The sequence below is a fragment of the Colletotrichum gloeosporioides genome, assembly GCF_011800055.1.
Source record: "Colletotrichum gloeosporioides strain Lc1 chromosome Unknown consensus_51, whole genome shotgun sequence".
NCBI lineage: Eukaryota > Fungi > Ascomycota > Sordariomycetes > Glomerellales > Glomerellaceae > Colletotrichum > Colletotrichum gloeosporioides.
Genome location: NW_025544696.1, coordinates 187200 through 205944, shown reverse-complemented (window position 1 = coordinate 205944; position 18745 = coordinate 187200). Strand labels below are relative to the sequence as shown.

The 18745-nt window shown below is 53.8% G+C and overlaps 8 protein-coding genes across 8 annotated transcripts; 3 read left to right on the top strand and 5 right to left on the bottom strand.

Moving 5' to 3' along the window:
• Positions 1–317: 317 nt before the first annotated feature.
• Positions 318–1203, bottom strand: GCG54_00007863 (uncharacterized protein; the record flags this gene model as incomplete). The annotated part of the gene is made up of 2 exons (XM_045407840.1): positions 318–585; positions 674–1203. The coding sequence occupies 2 exons, from the start codon at positions 1201–1203 to the stop codon at positions 318–320; spliced, it is 798 nt and encodes a 265-aa protein (XP_045263229.1).
• A 623-nt stretch (positions 1204–1826) lies between these two features.
• Positions 1827–3362, bottom strand: GCG54_00007862 (uncharacterized protein; the record flags this gene model as incomplete). The annotated part of the gene is made up of 2 exons (XM_045407839.1): positions 1827–2774; positions 3021–3362. 2 exons carry the CDS (start codon positions 3360–3362, stop codon positions 1827–1829), a joined length of 1290 nt encoding a protein of 429 aa, XP_045263228.1.
• A 1145-nt stretch (positions 3363–4507) lies between these two features.
• On the top strand, positions 4508–6247 carry GCG54_00007861 (uncharacterized protein; the record flags this gene model as incomplete). Its single annotated transcript, XM_045407838.1, has 1 exon — positions 4508–6247. One exon carries the CDS (start codon positions 4508–4510, stop codon positions 6245–6247), a length of 1740 nt encoding a protein of 579 aa, XP_045263227.1.
• Positions 6248–6477: 230 nt separating this feature from the next.
• GCG54_00007860 (uncharacterized protein) lies at positions 6478–7416 on the bottom strand (the record flags this gene model as incomplete). Its single annotated transcript, XM_045407837.1, has 1 exon — positions 6478–7416. The coding sequence occupies one exon, from the start codon at positions 7414–7416 to the stop codon at positions 6478–6480; it is 939 nt and encodes a 312-aa protein (XP_045263226.1).
• Positions 7417–8075: 659 nt separating this feature from the next.
• GCG54_00007859 (SWR1-complex protein 5) lies at positions 8076–9150 on the top strand (the record flags this gene model as incomplete). Its single annotated transcript, XM_045407836.1, has 2 exons — positions 8076–8416; positions 8478–9150. 2 exons carry the CDS (start codon positions 8076–8078, stop codon positions 9148–9150), a joined length of 1014 nt encoding a protein of 337 aa, XP_045263225.1.
• A 108-nt stretch (positions 9151–9258) lies between these two features.
• GCG54_00007858 (uncharacterized protein) lies at positions 9259–10153 on the bottom strand (the record flags this gene model as incomplete). Its single annotated transcript, XM_045407835.1, has 2 exons — positions 9259–10067; positions 10120–10153. 2 exons carry the CDS (start codon positions 10151–10153, stop codon positions 9259–9261), a joined length of 843 nt encoding a protein of 280 aa, XP_045263224.1.
• Positions 10154–10600: 447 nt separating this feature from the next.
• On the top strand, positions 10601–11735 carry GCG54_00007857 (Hydroxysteroid dehydrogenase-like protein 2; the record flags this gene model as incomplete). The annotated part of the gene is made up of 4 exons (XM_045407834.1): positions 10601–10694; positions 10750–10940; positions 11017–11349; positions 11424–11735. The coding sequence occupies 4 exons, from the start codon at positions 10601–10603 to the stop codon at positions 11733–11735; spliced, it is 930 nt and encodes a 309-aa protein (XP_045263223.1).
• A 269-nt stretch (positions 11736–12004) lies between these two features.
• Positions 12005–16994, bottom strand: GCG54_00007856 (Tat-binding-like 7; the record flags this gene model as incomplete). Its single annotated transcript, XM_045407833.1, has 3 exons — positions 12005–13690; positions 13744–14022; positions 14073–16994. 3 exons carry the CDS (start codon positions 16992–16994, stop codon positions 12005–12007), a joined length of 4887 nt encoding a protein of 1628 aa, XP_045263222.1.
• Between the last annotated feature and the right edge of the window lie 1751 nt (positions 16995–18745).

Below are 18745 nucleotides of genomic sequence, written 5' to 3'. Positions count from 1 at the left end.
TAAGGCTGAGCGGATATTTGACGCCTGGTTGCTGGTTGAAGACTGAGGCCCCTAGGATCATGAGTCTATCAGGCTGTTTCTGAAAAACGTGCACTGCGCGGCTGTATGAGCTCGGCTGTGACACGTTGTTGATCTGCCAAAATCCCTCATCGCCGAGCGCCGTATTCGTGAAAACTGCTGAATGATCGGCGTCGGAGACGATGATAGTACCGTTGGGCGCCGGTTCAGGCGACCAAGTTACGTACGGAGACGCGCTGGCCGCCGCAGCTGAACCAAAGCGCCGCGTGTCAAGAAGGTGATGTGGCGCGGCATCAAACTCAAGTGGGCTGCGTGCAGTAGATGGGATACTCGGCGCCAGTGATATTCGGAGCTCCTGGAAACTCGTACACCAGCACCCAGCTGTCGATGGGCTGCACGTACGTCACCACCGTCATACCAGGGCGTCGAGCGTATTCAGCATAAGCGACATCGTTGACAATAGGCTCCCAGTGTCGCAAGTCGAATGACCTTTGGTGCGCCAACTTCTGGCCGTGCAGGGGGTCACGCTGGTCGCTGTAGTAGCAGACCAAAGAGTTGTTGTATACGCTATAATTCATGTGAGCTCAAGGAAAGGGAATAAGCCCACAAGACTGCGTCCAAATTGGCGTGTTTGGTGAGGTGAAAGACTGCTTACAGCAAGTACGGTTCCCACACGGGGTCTGCTCCATTGGTGGTGTTCGGCCTGCCACCCTCAGCTGCGAGGCTAACAAATTCCCAAGTCTTTGCTCCATCTGTGCTGGCGTATATGTCGAAGCGAGTGCCATTGTCTGACCAACTATTCCCTGTAGCAAGAATTGTGCCAGCTGGGTAGCCACCAAGAGGCTGTGTCAACTCGGTTAACGCAGGCTGAGCGCTGAGACCCCAACCATTGACCTGGTCGGTGATGTTGGAAATCCAAGACCAACTTGCACCGCCATCATTGCTCTCGAAAACAGGGAAGAATGGTGTTGAGTAGCCACTCAATGAAGATGTGACCAGAAGTGTGCCATCTTTCAGTTCGACGAAGCGGGGATACAAGGCCGATTTCCCATCTTCGGGCTGGTAGATAACGTTGTTGTCGAAAAAGCCGAACGGCTGCGGACCATCTCTTTCCACAAGTTGTCCTCCAGCTAAACGAGCCAGAGCGACAGCGAAAAGGGGCCTGAGGAAAATTGAGACGAACATGTCTTCACAGCTGCAGCACTAAAAGAAAGTCTAGAAACGATGGGATGACATATCATGGTCATACTTTAGACGTCGTTGGAAACTTATACTCTTATACTCCGATCGAGTAAGTGTCTTCATTTATTTAACCTTCAGAAATGAAATTGCAAGACGACGTTCAACATGCGTTGCTGTAAACTTCTCGTATTTGGACTGCGAGTGCCTCGGACACACTCGTACGGACGACAATATATTTCCCTCAGTCCGCAACATGACCCTGCCGTCATTTTAGCCTAAAGTATGCCTTTCCGCGGCATCCATCTGCAGCCCTCACATGAAACAAGTGCGACCGGTCTTTTTAGGTAGTCATGCGCAGCATTGCCGTGGCTTCTACCAACTAGATAGCATCCAGCCAGTTGACGACAGCATTTTCGGAGACCTCCTAGTACCTCTTGCGCTGCGCAGAAACAGATTTATTTGACATGTCTCACGTCGCAAGCGACAAAGTCGAAGATTGCAACATGTACCGGGGAGATGAAGAATAAAAAGGATAAAACAGAAAGGTTCACATAATACTGTGATTGGAAAGCGCAGAGAAACCGATTTACAAAGTTTGCGTGATCTTGTTTTAGTTTTTGAAGTTCTTACGAAGGAATGTAAAAGTAAAATGCAACAGTGATCATGGCGTTGATCACCACAGCTACGCTAGTGAACGCCTTCTTTCCCAGTACATAAACATCAACCTCGACTTCTGCTGTTGTTGGCTTGGAGAAGTGACCCAGTTGAATCTGTCCATAGCCCGCTAGTATTGAATCGGTCATGAAGGCAAAGGCGTCTTCCAGTCCAGACAATGTCGCAACCCGTTCTGATACCAGACCCTGTGCGTTAAACGAACTATTCCAGGCAGCAATGCTCGAGAGAAGGGCATCTCCAAGTACAGAACCATAGAAGCTCTGCAAGCTGTTTGACATCGAGTCAAGCTCTCTGACGGCGCTTCGCGTCAAGATGCGCTCTGGATCGATGTCTTGAACGTCAACACCGCTCATTGGAACGACACCGACGCTCTTATCTTTGACATCGACCGTTACCTGGAACAATGTAGGAACAAATTCCACTGTGCACTGCGTGGTGTTCAAAACTCGGTACTTTTCTCCTGCAGCGATGGAGATATATCGTCGAGGTGACTGAGGGCTGTCGGCGACACCAATGGCGACGATGGAGTCTGAAGTCGCGCCGATGTACTCAGACCATTGAGCACTCCCCACAGAGTCGGGTAGGAACCCAGTGACGGCAAAAGTTCTATGAGGATATTCTTTCCCAATCCGGAAGTTCGTGCTGCTGTTGTACAGACACTTCACCTGAGAGAGGTAGCCGACCTCCTCAAACCGGTATTTCCGGACCGACTTCTTGAGGCCGTTGTCTGCGATGCCCACTGAGGAGGCAACTCCGTACGTCCTTCCCTCAAAGAAATAGTCTGTGTTATCGAGCTTCGGTTGCCTTGAAGCAGATGGCTTGAATCCAATCAAAGATTTCAAAAGGTTGGGGCTGATGGAAGAAGTGGACGTTTCGTCATTCGTGTCGATCAGGTAGTTCTTTATGAACGTCGTGTTTGCGAAGGATGGGATGGAAATGTTGCCTGCAACAACCGCAGTATTTTTTGTCGGCATTATTGCGCTAGTCCATAGTGCTGATGAGAATACGCCAAAGATAGATAAGATGACAATCCAGGACAATGAAGTGGAAGACACATCTCTGCGTGTTCCAAGATTTCTGTGAGGGGTTTCTCTCTTCATATCGCTCCAGGGTACTGTCGTATTGCCGAGAAAGCCCGGACGTACATTGTTATGGATTAGATGGGCAATCGCAGAGATGTGGTAGATGGTTATGGCGTAGGCGGCAAGGCGGGCGACGAGCTCAAAAGCAGCGCGTTTTGAGATGTTGATGCGTAAAGTATTCAATACACTCCCAGTCAATTGAATGATTGGCCGGATGACAGAACATGTCGAATCATTTTCGGCCAAAGAAGATTCGTACCAGACGGGGTCAAGAGCCCATCCGCGAGAGTCCGAGACAAGGAGCACCAGACTAAGGAATCCGGTGACGCACAAACGTGCCGAGACGTTTTGCCTTCTCCAGAATCCCGCTATGGAGATCCGCCTATGACTGAAAATAGTGCTCATGTTGGTGGTTGCGAGCAGCTAGTACAGTGAGGGCATCAAGCGCCGTGCGAATCGTTTGCGTCGTGGAACTGATGCTTGAAGGCTCTGCAAGTCTGGCCCACAGGAAGCAGAATGTTGATTAGGAGAGAATAAAAATGGCCCAGCCTTCTCCTGTTTGCAGGACGCTTCGTAGTTATGTCGTTGGTTCTGGGGTGCTGCATCTCTTGTTGGTGCTCGGACCCAATCAGAAACGTTGATTTGCCGCTTGAAGATGCAACCCCCTGACTGCGCCGCTCCGCTCTGGCGCGCGCCTCACCACTTGTAAGTCGTGTCGTTCTACTATGCTGCAAGTTTGAACCTTCGTATAATTCGAATCGATGCATGAATTTGTTAGTGGTCTTGGACAGGACTGGTGAAAGAGGACCGGTGATGCGATTACTCCTCAACCTCGATGACACAACTGAACTTGCGAATGACCTCCTTCTGTGCCGCAATAACCCTGTCACGTAATGTAAAGAGTGGAATCATGAAGCAAGGGGTTGTGTCTGAATTCAGGTAGACAGCCGTTGGTCTCCTTGGCACTTGCTTCAAGCATCAAAAAAACGGGATTGTGTTCAGTACCTACTCAATTTGAGCGTTGTCTTTCTTGGGCAAACTAAATTCTCTAATGCCAGAATCTGTGTCACCAAAGGAGTGAGAAACTGCTATGTTGGCGTTGAGTGCGAAATGTCAAGTTGATACAGCTTTCCTTGGTGTGAGTCCTGCCATGATTGGACCTCATTTAACGTGCATGCTGCCAAGCATGAGAGCAGCAGCCTCCCAGACTTCAAATCGTGTTGGTAGTACTTTCAGTGGAATTCCCGACGAAAACTAACCAATTGCAGTGATCACTGACGATGTGGCACGGTGACGAAGGCTAACCCGCGTCTTCCGACAACTTGAAAAGCAGGGCAAGTTGGAGAATACCCACCGTGCTTGACAATTTCATGGGCGTTGTTCTTCGCATTTGTCATGGATCTTGTGTCCTTTTGGGAAAAGAGTGAGGCACAGCCAAATCGTGCTGTTGGTGTGCCATGTTACGTTCATCCCCTTCTCTCTCTTGTTTCCCCCTCTCTTCCATGCAATTGTGTTCTTCATGTTTGTCGAAATTTATTCAACCTCTAGTCATGAAAGTTAGTTTCCGAGGCTCATCTGCGGCCTTTTATTTCTGGCTGATACATCACTGGACTACGCTCACTCAAGCGGCCAGTTCGGCCCCGTTCGAAGCGACATGGTCATCAGCAACATTCGGTCCCGATGGCCCGTGGCAAGCAGTCGAGGTCAACGTCGGCGAAAACTCAAAGGTCGCTCTGTATCCAGGACACACATTCCAGTCCCTCGTCATATCCACGGATTACTGCAAACTCAATAGCTCCAATGGTTGCTACGCATCGAAAGCAGGGACGTATAATCGAGCGCAAGCTTTCCAAGATGGTACCGGATCTGCGTCTGGAATACAGTACAAACCACCGCTGTACGAATGGATGGCTGGGATGGACGTTCGTGGCACCTTGCCTACCTCCTGGGTGGATTCAATGGCGTTGAAGTCAGCCGCAACTTCTGGACCGACACATCAGGTCGAGAATGTCAGTTTGACACTAGTGGAAAGCCAGATGATCGCGTATCCCGGCGGTACATGGTATCCTGCTTTTGTTGGGTGCTTAGGCACTGGGGCTGCGGCCACTGTCAATCAATCCTTCACAACATCGTCGTATCCGATTAATGCCAGCCTGATACCTGGTGCGCTCTGGTATAACGACAAAATACCTTCCAACTCGTTCAGCATGCATATTGGATCGGTCTCTTCGCAGATGGCGGGATCTCTCTGGTTCGGTGGATACGATCAGAACAGACTGATCGGCGACGTTTTGGTGGCAGACGAGGACTTTGTTCGAAGTCCAATAACTCTCAAAGACATCGCTATTGATGTCATCGAAGGGGCTTCGCCATTCGACTTCACCGCCAAGAGTGGTCTCTTAGCCGCAGGGAACACCTCTATCGCCAACGGGCTCCCGGTGGCTGTTGATGGATGTTCCCCTTACCTTACTTTACCAAGATCAACCTGCGACAATATTGCTGCAAATCTCCCGGTTAGCTTCAACGCCGATCTTGGATTGTATATCTGGGACACCGAGTCTACAAAATATCGCCAAATTGTTTCGTCAGCATCAGCGTTATCTTTCACCTTCCTCTCCGACTCAAATACGAAGACGACTACGGTCCGTGTGCCATTTTACCATCTCAACTTGACGCTTTCCGAACCCCTCGTCGATTCTCCGATGCAATATTTTCCCTGCTTTACTGGTGGCCCTGGCACATACAACTTAGGCCGAGCGTTCCTCCAGGACGCGTTTCTCGCTGCGAATTGGGGGCAGTCTAAGTGGTGGCTTGGTCAGGCGCCAGGGCCCAACATTCAGCTGTCTCCAAGCGTCATTGAGATTAACGAAGATGATGTTTCCATCAAAAGTGGCAGCAATGATTGGGAACAGTCGTGGAAGGGAGCTTGGAAGGCCTTGACCGAAGACGAGGCAAACGGCACCACTACCGTAGAACCTCCCGTGCAGTCTGGCGTGTCGAGCAATGACGGCCAGGAAGAAGGGTCTGCTGTTCTTTCAACGGGAGCCAAGGTAGGCATCGGTTTGGGTTGTTCTGTGGCAGCGCTGGCTGGCATTGGCGCGTTGGTCTTTTTCTACCTGAGACGGAGGAAAGCAAAGGCTGTTATATTAGATCAACCGGTCGTGGTTCATGATCAGAAGGGCCCTGCTGAGATGTATGGCTCTTCACCTAGTGATATGACACCTGTGAGTGAGATCGAACCGCGGTTGAGGCCTAAAGAAGCATCGCATGATCCGGTGGAGTTACCATAGCGTTTTCAGTAAGGCGGTGACTCCTGAGTGCACCTTCACCTCTTCGTCCTCTATTATTTGTACATAGTACCTTAAGTTGTCAAATTTCTGGTCTTACCCACTGATTTTTGCCGATTATGATTGTCGTACAGTCATTCCTACCAATCGCGTCTGGTTTCAGCCGCACTCGACTTTGTTGAGCACAATGCATACGGAGTGAAGTCAATTATTATATTGTGTGTGCAAATCTTTTATGCACTAGCCTGGAGCCTCTTCAACTCTTCCTGCTTCATCCGCTCTTGAATTTTGAGCCTCTCCGGAATGACTCTTTCCCTAGGCGCCGTGATACCCCACTCAGGCAATGACTCTGCCCCCAAAGCCCTCAAAGTTGCCTGCTCCACCAAGCTGAACTTTGATCCGTCCGGTCGATGGAACCGATGCGGTTCTCTAAGAGACACGGGCGGGTTTGTGATGATACGCAACTTCCGCAGCTGATTTCTCGACGCGCTGTGCAGCATCAATGGATGGAAGAGGTACACATCGCCAACCTGCCCAACAGCTTCGACAAACTCCCCGCAGCTCCCAGCAAGCGAGTTGAACCAGTTTAGGTTCCTCTCTGCGGCGAAGTCGGGATGACCCCGTGGCACCATCCGTGGCGAGACCCCGTCCGGGTGCTCGTACAAATGCTTCGCAACCTTTGGAATCGCTTCGGGGCAAATCACAGTCCCGCCGCCGCCAGGGACGATGTCCGTGAAGAGGGGTATGACGAGCAAGCCCTGTTCCGCGGAGTCGAGATAATGGACGAAGAAGTCGCCGTCCACATGCCAGTTGTCGAGGTCCTTGGGGTTCTGTTCTTGCCCCTCGAACTCGGGGCTGCCAAGATTCACGATGAGGGAGTCACGCCAGTGTTTCGAGTCGGGTGCGATGCGGTCTTCACCGCCGCAGACTTCGCAGATGGCGGCCCAGGCTTTCGGTGCGAATTCGGAGCAGTCGAACGTGCGGTGGGAGGGCATATTTGTACGGTGCTTCCAGGTTGACTTATCGTTTGGGTCCATGCCCAGACGGGTCCAGACGTCCCTTGTCACCCATTCTGCCTGCTCTTTGGTGAAGCAATTGCTTAGCTTCAGCCAGCCGGTGGTCCGGAAGTGCTCTTTTTGGGCTTCGGTGAGAGGTTGCACCATCAGAGACATGACTATGAAATGAAAGGTAGCAGACAAGAAGAATCAATGATTTGTAGGGTTGGGAGAGTATGTTTGGTTAATATAGACCCCCACTAAAGAACCAGGGACCGGCATAGAGTCCCTCGAACGGGAGCGAGGAGATGCGGGGTCCGGGATAGGGTATGCAGAAGTAGTCAATTAAGCTGCGTCTGATTGGATTTGTTTCAAAGACTTTCTGAGACCTCAGAAGAGACTAAATCTCAAAATTTTCAAATACGTCAACGCAAGCAGTGCTCGGAAGAAAGATGCCGTCGTGAGGGTTCACATGTAGTCAACAACTTCGTCGGCAAGGACGGTTTCGAAGCTACAAACGGCGGCGCCGGCTAAATGGAAATTCTATGGGTCTCTTGCCGATCCCCCACCTAGAAGAAAACCCAAAAGTTTGACAGCCTTCAAGGTGAAAGACGAGTCTAATTCGGGACACAATGGCAGAAATGCCGAGTCATCCAAGTGCAGGTCGGGGGTAGCCCATTATAAGTCGTCGAATTAACCACAAATCGGTGATTGGTCATTGACCGACCCACCCTCACCGAAAGCTCGGTCAATCAAATGCCGACACCAACCGACCAAATCTTTCAGGCTGACAAGAAACATCACCATTTACACCCCCGAACCCCCAGAACCTCAAGATGCCGCCAGACCCAACGATCGACGACGAGGAATACGAGTCCTCCCAAGACTCTGACTTCGCGCCCGAAGACGCCGCCGGCGCCGATGGCGGTGCCCAGTCCGACGCAGAGGACTCTTCCGACTCCGACTCCGAAACCGCGAAGACCAGCAAGCGCAAACGCGACGCCGCCACGGGCGATGAGGCAGATGATGCGGGATTCGAGAACTCGGGCGACGAAGCTCTGATAAAGAAGGCGAAGAAGAAGCGCAAGAAGGCGAGAGGCGGCGATGGAGCACCAGACGGGGATGACGAGGGCGGCGAGGGAGGGCTAGTGAAGACGCGGAGCATGCGCGCTGCAGAGTAAGTTGTCGCGTTGTTTTCAGTCAAACGGTAGTCCTCGAATGCTGACTCGGTGCAATAGAAAAGTAGAGCGGAAGATGGCTGCTGCTACCGGGCCGGTGACGGTCGACGTCGACGCGATTTGGGCGCAGATGCTCGCGGGGCAGACGACGACGCAACCGAGCCAAGAACAGGCCGCCGGAGAAGCGGCTGCCACCGCGCAGCCCTCCGGCGCCACGGACGCGCAAAAGCAAACCGACGCAATGGACACCGAGCCCTCAGACATGATCCGCATCAAAAGAACCTACAATTTTGCCGGAAAAGTGCAGACGGAGGAGAAGCTCGTGCCGCGCGACTCGGCCGAGGCGAAGCTCTACCTTGCCTCCCTGGGTAAAGACGCACCCGCTGACGAAGCCGCCGCCGAGCCGGAGGAGCCTAAGAGGGTCCTGAAGAAGGCGTTCCGTTCGGCGTTTGAACCCACCATTGAGATCGTCGGCCAGCGGTCCGACTTGAACCTGGGCATGACGGTACGGATCAAGGCGCGCGAGAAGCAGGCGCAGGCAAAGAAGCTCAACACGGTCGAGAAGAGCAAGATGGACTGGGCCGGGTACGTGGACAAGGAGGGTCTCAAGGACGAGTTGGAGCTGGCGGGTCGGTCCAAGGAGTCTTACGCTGGAAGGCAGGACTTTTTGGCGCGCAGCGAGGCCAAGAGGGAGGAGGAAGCCCGGCGGGCGAGGATTTCGGGGCGTGTATGAACACTGTTATATGGATATTGTGGCTTTGGCCAGGCGTTTGTTTATGGCAGATTGGAAGAAGAGATACCCCTTGCTCATACAGATAACTACATTCTCGCTGTCCCTCTTTCACAGTTTCGTGTCCCTCCTCTGCGACCCGGGCGGCATTATCGCAACATCCTGAAACGGGACGCCCAGGAACTCATACAAGAAATGGAACCTGTCGCTGCCAAAGAAGGGCTCCTCTTTACCCTCGTCGTTCACGGCCCAGAACCACGGGGCGCCGAACGCGCCCCTTTCAACCGCCTCTTGCGTCTTGGCCTTGACCGCGTCCTTGATCTCCTGCGTCGCGGTGCCCTCCATGATCTTCTTTACATCGGCCTCGCTGAACAGCTTGGCCTTGGCTCCGGCGGGTAGCGGGTACTCCTGCGGCGCGTCGGCCAGCGCCTTGACCAGGACGTCGGGCTTGGTGAGGTTCAGGTTGGGCGGCTCCCAGAAGCAGTGCAGGAGCCAGTGCCAGGCTGTCTGGTAAGTCGCGTCTGGGTAGGTCTTTTTGATGAAGTGCAGGGCGCGCAGGGGCAGGATCGTCATGCTGCGGTCCATGAAGTCCGGGGGCGTGGTGATGTCGGGTTTTCCGACGCGGATGGAGGAGCGCCGGGCGTCATGAGTGCCATATTTCGCCTTTGCGGGGAGTGTCCATGGCGGCTTGTTTCCTGCGGCGATCTTAGTGGAGGCAGACCTGAACGGAAGGGGGCCGACGTACCGGACGCCGCGTTGATACCGCCGAGAAGCACGGGGTGGAGGCTGAAAGGCGATGAGAGGTGAGACTGAGTTCAGTAGGTGAGGGATGGGAACAGACTCTAGCTTGACACCATGTGCGGCGAGAGCACCCTGGTTTTTGATGATGTAGTAGAATGCGATGTAGCTGTACAGAGATGCTTGATTGCTCAGTCAGTCTCACAGGCTAATCTGCTTCACACCGAGACTCACCGATATCAATGTACACATCTACTTTGCCGCCCATCTTGGCAACGCAGGACCGAACTATTTTTCTACAGGCTTGATCTTTCTGGACGAATGAGTTCGAGAACGCGATGGATAACCCCGACAGTCGCGATGTCGCAATCGCTCAAAGTGGGAAAGTTGTTAAATAACCGGGTGATGTGGTAGGCATGAGGTGAAGTCGCCAGAGTGGGGTTACATCCTCGGCACAGCTGGAATCTGGGGAAGCTCTTAGCTCCGGGGTGGATGATCACTAATACACATCACTGACAACCGACAACATGCGACACGACAAATCGAAGTAATCAATGCCGAGAGTGTTTGAATCTCAATTCTAAGAGAAAAATTATTGTGCTCTGATCTTGAAAGACCTTCAAAACCCCATCAGTTAAAACGGTTGACAGTGCCATTCACACAATCCATCATCGTCCATAGCAACCCCTGCCAAGCTCAGACTTTAGCTGTCAAGATGGTCTCACCGAAACAAGTCGCCCTCGTTGTAGGTGCATCAAGAGGCATAGGACGTCAAATTGCCATTGATCTTGCAAAGAACGGCTACGCCGGTACTTTTCCTTCGCACTCATCCAGCCATCTCACGACCGCTAACAAGTCCCACAGTCGTCGTAGCCGCAAAGTCAATAAGCGACGCTTCCAAAGTCTCACCCTTCCCACCAGACCCAAATTCACAAGCCTCGACAATCAGCACCGTAGCCCGCGAAATCCATGAGGCCGGCGGCTACGCAACACCCATAGCCGTGGACGTCCGTGATCAAGACAGCATCACGCGACTTATCGACCAGACAATCCAGGTATGATTCCGAACGTCTGCTGATCCGCTAAATCTCAACCGCCGCGCAATCGCAAAACTCACCCATCACCACATAGATATACTCCCGTCTCGACGTCTTAGCCTACAACTCCGGCGCGATCTGGTGGGCCTCCGTGGAAGACACGCCCCCCAAACGCTTCCAGCTCATGCAGCGCGTCAACCCAGAGGGCCTCTACCTCACCCTGCACGCCTGCCTCCCGCACCTCAAGCGCGAAGGCGCCGGGCGCATCGTCGTCGTCAGCCCGCCCATCTACAGCCGCTTCTTTCGCGGCAAGACGGCTTATGCCATGGGCAAGGTCGGCATGAGCGTCTTGACCAAAGGTCTAGCCATGGATTTCGCGAGGCAGGGGTTGGACAGGATGGCCATCACCAGCATCTGGCCCGCTGTGGTATGTTGTCTCCTTTATTGCAAGGAAGTCCTTCTCAGCAGTGTACAAGATATTCACCTATCTGCAATTTCTAGGCAATCGAGTCCGCAGCCACTCAAAAGTTTCAGGCGTCAAATCCAGACGAGGCCAAGGACCTGCGTAAACCGACCATCTTCTCAGATGCGGTGCTTGCCATCGTGCGAGCCCCAGCGAGTGTCGTGAATGGCGAACTTGTGCTCGACGAGGACTTCTTAAGAAACCACGCGGGTGTGACGGACTTCTCCAAGTATGCCCTCGTGCCTGGATCAAGTCCGCGTAGGATCATGCCAGCAGAGCTCCCGGACTTGACCGTTAAGGAGCAGGATGATGAAGGTAAGAGATACAGTAGTGCAAAAGCAAAGATATGAGAGAAAAAAGTCACTGCCCCAGACGGGATGTTGATGCAACTATTGTCTATTGCCTGCCGCGCTACGCAGGCAGGATGCGGTGCTTCTCGGTATAGTGTACTTTATCAAAGAAAATGAGGTCGTCCTGTCGCTCGCAAACTAGTAGACCCTTTCCGTGCCCCTTTTCCCCCTCGCCAAATCCTTCTCTCCGCAATGCCGAAAGAATGTTTTCAAAAACCAAGAAAATGTACTATTTTTACAAACCCTTCGCAACACCATCTCCTCTCATTTTACACCTCCTGGCTCTGCTGGAAGAGCCCTTGGGTGTTTTCGATGTCGCTTATCGTCTCATTAAACACCTTGGTGAGGTCTCCAAGAACCTTCATACGGTTCCACTCATGCCTCGTGCGCCAGATTTCGTCCATCAACTCGCGGTTGATCTGCTCAAGCTGCTCAATGGTGCAGCCCGATGTCCCCTCGGTCAACTCGTCAAGGAAATTCTCAACCTGTTCCTCGTGAATGACAGGCTGTTGCTGCGACAAGGACGAGCCGGAATTTCTAATCTCTTCGCCTGGCGAGTCGTTCAGGATGTTAACCAGAGTCGGGGCATGCGACTTAGAATCCCCCGAGCTTCTAGACTTGTTGGGTGATGAGTTCTGGCTACCTGGGCCGCCCATTGAGGGACGGATGACACCGCGCGCGATGCCTTGGGCTTGGGAGTGTGGCCAAATTTCGTCACTCGAGGTGGCCTGGCTAGCCTGCATGCCCGCTGGGATCTGCGTGTCTTGCAGCTGAGAATTATCGCCCTGGCTCTGCTGCTCGCCGTGCACACCATTAGTGCCTTGTGTCCACTTCTCCCCTGACGATCTTTGAGACGGATCTGACGTCTTAGTCGTTGACGCATCGTTCAATAGATCTGAAGGAGACATGCCAGGAGGTACCGTGGTGATCATTGACTTTTGAGAAACCACGGTTGTGCCGGTTATCGCGCCTGTTGCTTGGTTGCCCTGTGCCGGCCACTGAGGAGGCTGCATAGATGAGCTGTCCTGGGTCGTGTCATCATCGACCCCGCTCATGTGAACGTCGCTTTGCCGTGATGGGTTGGACGTTCCATTGCTCTGGGGAGGAACAGCAGGGCCGCCACTAGGCCCCGGGCTCATAACCTGGAAGCGAGCCATGGCGTGAGAAGAGCCAGGGATGCGCTCGCCCAAGGTGACAGGTCCTTGAGAGTCGCTGTCATTACCTCCGGCTGCGTCAGTTTGGACGCGATCGACGATGGACTGCATAGCCTTCCTCTTTCTCTCCTTCTCGGCTGCAGCTCTGGCACGTTGGACTTGTCTCTGGTACAGAGACTCCCAGTCCACGGTGGCTGTGTTGCCTTCGATAGTCGCGACATCAACCTCGACATTGCTTACAAGTTCGTTCGCCTTCAACGTGCGCTCCTTGTCGCCGATGTTCTTGGAGTCCCTCGCAAGAGATTTTATGTCTTTGAGGAAGTCCTTGGGACGGCAATAGTACCCGTTTGAAAGACGCTCCTCAATGGTCGTGGTTTCCAAGTTGGAGAACGTCTTGCCCGTGGCCGTTTCGCGAAGCACATCATCGCCGTATTTGTCCTTCACAATCTCGAACGGCCGAGGCTCGACCCCTGCCAGGTCGGGGCGCACGAAGTTAATTTGGTTCTCGGCGAAGAGGTAGTCGAGTTGGCTCTGTGGAATGACGGGCTGTCTGAACTTTTTGTACTTTCTGTTGATCTGGTCCATGATTGGTTGGAGTTGCACTTTAAGAATGTTGAGAAGCTGATGATCGCGCTTCTGCATGGCCTTGACTTCTTCCTTTGAAGGCACCTTGGGCGGTGGCGGCGGAGCGACTGGGAGCTGATCCAAGACCCTCTTCTTCCGGTTGGCAGGGTCAGGGAATTCGGCCGGGCTCTTGCGGACATGCTCCACGATTGTAGAGAAGTATTCGCGTCGGTTGGGCTTGGTCATGTTAGTCAGTGCCTAGTTATGAAAAGAGAAGCGCGAGTACTCACATGCTTGGGCCGCTCGATCTGAAGCCGGTTCTTGCGAGAAAATGCAAACAGCTCTCGGACGAGGGCTTGAGAAAGGCTCTCGCCAGCCTCATACTCCGAAGTCGCCAGCAACAAGATAGGATCCGTTGGCGGAATCGACTTTAGCATGGCCTTGAAGGTCATGAACGGCAAGCTATCCCGCAATGATGCGTACCAAGACTCGATGCCAGGAATATAAATGACACTGGGCTTGTGTCTCTTGACTTCCGTAAAAAGGCCAACGATGACCTGTTCCATGGGCTACAAATAGGTTAGTACAAACACCACAAAAAGAGAAAAGACGAACTTACCCGTCCATCAGCGAGCAAATTGGGAAGGCCGAAGTTTTGCACTTGGACACCCTCGAAGTAGTGAAGAAGCGCAGATGACAGGTAGCTCTGGCCCATGCCGGCAAAACCATGGATCAGGAAGCGTGGGCGGAACACACGAGATCGCTCAAATTCTTGATGCATGGCCTCGCGTCCAAAACCATGGTCTTCGTCGTCAAACTGCTCGTACATTGCCTCCTCAAGCGCTGTGAGCTTTTTCTTCCGAGGAAGAACCTCGTCGAGAGCCTTCTTGATAGAGTCAAATTGATCACGCAAGAGTGGCTCGATTCCCTTGGGCAGCGGAGCTGCGCCTGTGCCAGCCGATCTTTCTGAAGAGGGCACCATCTTCTTGATAGAGATCATGAAGTCGGTGGCATGAATGCTGATGTTTTCGGGGTTGACGATAAGCTTGTCTTTTGAGGAATAAATCTGTGGGTACGTTCTTTGGATGGCATTGAGAGCAGCCTCAGTGCAAAGTGCTCGGAGGTCGGCACCACCATAACCCTTGGTGTTCTCCGCAAGCGATTGCTTGAAAGGTTCTGAAAGACCCCAGTCCTTGGTGTGAATCTCGAGAATGGATCGACGGCCTTCTACGTCAGGAAGAGGGAAGTAGAACTCTCGATCGAATCGACCAGGTCTTCTCAGCGCAGGATCGATGTTGTCTGGACGGTTGGTTGCTCCGATGACGATGACCTGTCCACGGCCATCCATGCCATCCATCAGTGCCAGAAGCGTTGACACGATCGACGCGTGAATCTGCTCCTGTTTACTAGAACGTACTGGAGCCAGACCATCGATTTCGTCGAAGAAGATGATACTTGGTTGCGTTCGTCTAGCTTCCTCAAACAACAGCCGCAGCTGCTTCTCGGCTTCACCAACCCACTTGCTCAGGGCATCGGCTCCCTTGCGCATGTAGAAGGTGATCTTGCGGCCACCAATACCAACAGAGTTGGCAAGGGCACGGGCGAGAAGAGTTTTACCGGTACCGGGAGGACCGTGGAAGAGAACACCTCGTGGGGGTGTGACATGGAACTTTTGGAAGAGCTCGGGGTACAGGAGAGGTAACTGAACCATCTCCTTCAGCTGGTCGATGTGACCTTGGAGACCACCAACTTGGTTGAAATCCACGTTAAGGTCGACACCAAGAGGATCGGCATCAGCGAGGGCCTTTGTGTTTTTAACCTTGCCGACGTTGGGCGTTGCGCCGACACCAGCACCTTCGCCACCCACAGGCTGCGCGAGACCAGGGAGCAGGCCACCTGGGGCTGCAGCCGACGTGGGAGTCATGCCAACGTTACCAGCGGCGCCAGAACGTCCACCCATTTCATCGTCACTGCTGTCGGAGTCGACACCTCCAGCAGCGCCGGTGCCCCAAGGTCCAGCGAGAATGGAGCCGGCACCGCCTCCGCCTCCGAAGGGACCAAAAGTCGTGTTGAGGGCGCGGTCCCATGCTTGACTGGCGCCTCCACGTCCGTTACGGCGCCGTGCAGGGGTCGGGGCGGGGTCCTCACCATCGTCTTCCTCTATGTTTACGGCGGAAAGAGGAGGCATGAAGTAATTCATTGGCTTTGCTGCGGCTCTGCGACGCTTCGACGCCGTTTCTTGGTAGATGATTGCGGGTGAAGGTCGCCTTGTGCGGCGAGAGCGTGAGTCTTGTCGAAGTTCGTGGAGCTCCTCGGCAAGCTCGTCATGGTCTAGCTCGACTTCATCCCCGGACTCGGCCCCACGGCGCGAGCTTCGAGTGGATCTGCCCTTGGGTTTAGCAGCTCTACCGCGCGGGGCCGGGCTGTCAAAGTCGCCATCTTCAGCATCAGCGGAGTTCTTCTTGGTGGGCGAGTCGTCAGACATGTGCGCGTCTTCCGCCGACTCTTCGCCGGGTTCGAAATCGCTACTGGGCTCCTGGAGGGATTTCGACTTTCGAAGTCCTCGGCGAGTGAGACGCCGTGTTGGGGCATCGCCATCAGTTGGTTCCTTGGGGTCTTCCTCAGGTTCCGCAGCTGAAGGTCCAGATGCACTTCCCCTCTTGGCTCGGGTTCGCCGTGTGATTGGACCCTCGTCCTCTTCATCGTCATCATCAGCTGCAGCATCGGGATCCACCTCGGTCGATTCTTTGATGGCATCTTCCATTACCGCATCCTTGCTATCGACAATCTCCTCGGTGTCTGCAGCCACTGGCTCTGCATCGCCGGCCAACTCATCGGCATCGGCGTCATCGTCGCGACGGAAGCTGCTCTCCTGAGTTGCTTCCTCAATCGTGTCTGGTGCCTTCTTCAGTCCCTTAACTGAGCGGGAGTTGCGAGTGCGAGCAAAGGTTTCAGGGCTTCGACTCTTAGAAGCACGCTGCATGTGCCTGCCCGAGTTTGTCAACTCGACATGCTCTTCCTCGACCTCGGCTGTCCGGGCGCGGGTAGATCTCCTAGTGACAGGTGCAGCAGAAGCCGGATTCTTGGGCACTTTCAGCTTGATCATCAAGGATTCCTTCTTCATCTTGGGCTTGGCGTGGTCCTCGGAAAGCTCGTCTTCGGATGCTTCAGCTTCTTCAGACTCGGACTCGCTTTCACTCTCCTTGTAGCTGTTGTGCTTTGTTGCGGCCTTCCTGGAACGGCGACCGGCGGCGTTGACGGGGAGATCTTCTTCCTCCTCCTCTTCTTCCGAGACGAATGAGCCCTCTGCCATACTATCAGAGACATCCTCATCATCGTCGTCGATGTCAGATCCACGATATTTGTTCGTGCGTCTTCGGCTGCCGCCGCCTCCACCGCCAGAGCTCTTCGACTTTGAGCCGCGCGATCGCTTCTTGCTTCGTGCGGGTGGCTGGTCGGTACCGGGCTCGAAGTTCTCGTCATCGGAATCCGACTTGTTAGGATCGAAGTCCTCGATGTCGCGCTTACGTTTGGACGGCATCGTGGTGTGGGTGGATTATTAATTGCAGGTGCGGATCGGTTGTGCTTTCGCGTTCTGATTGTTGTGCACGCTGGTTGGCGATGAGCAGCTGCTGCCTGTTGTCGCGAAGAGGTCTGTTTACGCGGTGTCAGCATCCACAAGCACTCGAGTATCATCAAAAAAGTGTCTGAGATGGCGAAGGTATCAAAGTTGATCTGTATTGGGGCTATTGGGAGGTTGGTGGATGCAAGGAAGGCTCACCTCTGTCTTAGCGCTCAGGGAGAAAGCAAGAACAATGGAAGCGGACGTCAGGTGGTGGTGCAGCAGCGCGCCATTGGGGTTGCGACGATGCAAACGCGAAAAGTCAAGGTGGCCTTGATGTCTGCGACGTGCGTCGTTGGCGATCCCGGACTGCGTGGAGATGGGCTTGACCACAGGCTGGTGATAGGTTCAGATTCGCAGAAAAATCACCATCGCGCGTTCCACGTCTTGCGCGCCTGGCGTTCACACTCTTGGGCGAGAAGGACGGGGAGTCAGTAGAGTGGGTCTCACGTGCAGACACCAGCCACAAGTGGTCCGAGCGGCGCTTCCGTCCACCTCTGAGGTTGCCATTTCAAGCAGCGGCCATTGGCTGGACCCATCTTTCCGCAGTTCAACGGGAAATCTTGGGGGCCTCAGATTCAACAATCGCGAATCTTTGATGCCAAATTTTATCGATCCGAAGTAACTTGGTCGGCATGTGTATTGCGTCTGCTCAAGCATCGTCAGTGTCCTGTCAACCGATTTTCATCTCGACCTACCCCAAGTCTGAAGCATGTCAATCACCGTGCAAGGATTGACGGTGCTCATCGGCGCGCGAGGTTAAAAAAGTCGGGCCCGGGGTAAGTGGGCGTCGAGTGTCCACCACAAAATGTCGCGTTGTCGCGACCACGGTACCACTCGAGGACAGCACGAGACCGGTATTACTGAGACGAAGTGCGACTCTGGTCGACTGCATCTTATCTGCCGAAGGGGATGCAAGGCGGGCCGCCGAGACCTCACACCGACTTCGTGGGCATGCGGACTGCGGCGCAGATATCTGCGAAACATCGAACGATGAACGGCAATGATGTCATTTCAGATTGTTCCTCGTTGTCGGGCCTCAGTTTGCGCCGTCTCTGACTGCGGTGCGGTTTCCAGCTCTCGAAGAGGCCCAATGCTCTAGGAGTTTCGAGGGCGTGTCTATCCAAGCAATCTCAACCCCGACGTCAAATTTTCAGCTGCGGTCCGCCAGAAAACTTCCAAACTTCATCATCGCATCCTCATCATGGCGGCTCAACACCAAGCTTCGCCAATTCGACCCTTTATCAGCCCTACAGAGTCCGAGTCTGGGGTAACCCGCGGCCTTTAGGTTCCGGGCCGCCAAGCTCAGGAACGTGGCCGGGGAACGTGGCTGGTGTGTTGATGCCCCCTGGTTAAGGCATCTGCATGGAAGAAGTGGATCCATGCCTTGCCGCCTGAACGTGGCTCGGTGCGCCCGAGTAAGCAGGCAGCAATCTATCAAAACATCACGTGCAGCGGCGCCCAGAAGCAAACGACGCTAAACCATCGGCGTCGTCCGAACATGCGGGCCGCATGTGACTAAACCAATGCTGCTGACGACGCTGCTGTGCCGACGAACCGTTCCTATTCGCAGATGTGCAAACACGGAAACTCGACAAGGAGTCACGGGATTGATACCATGCAGAGCCTTGCATAATATCGGTTTCTCGCGTCCCTCGGGCCTCGTGCTT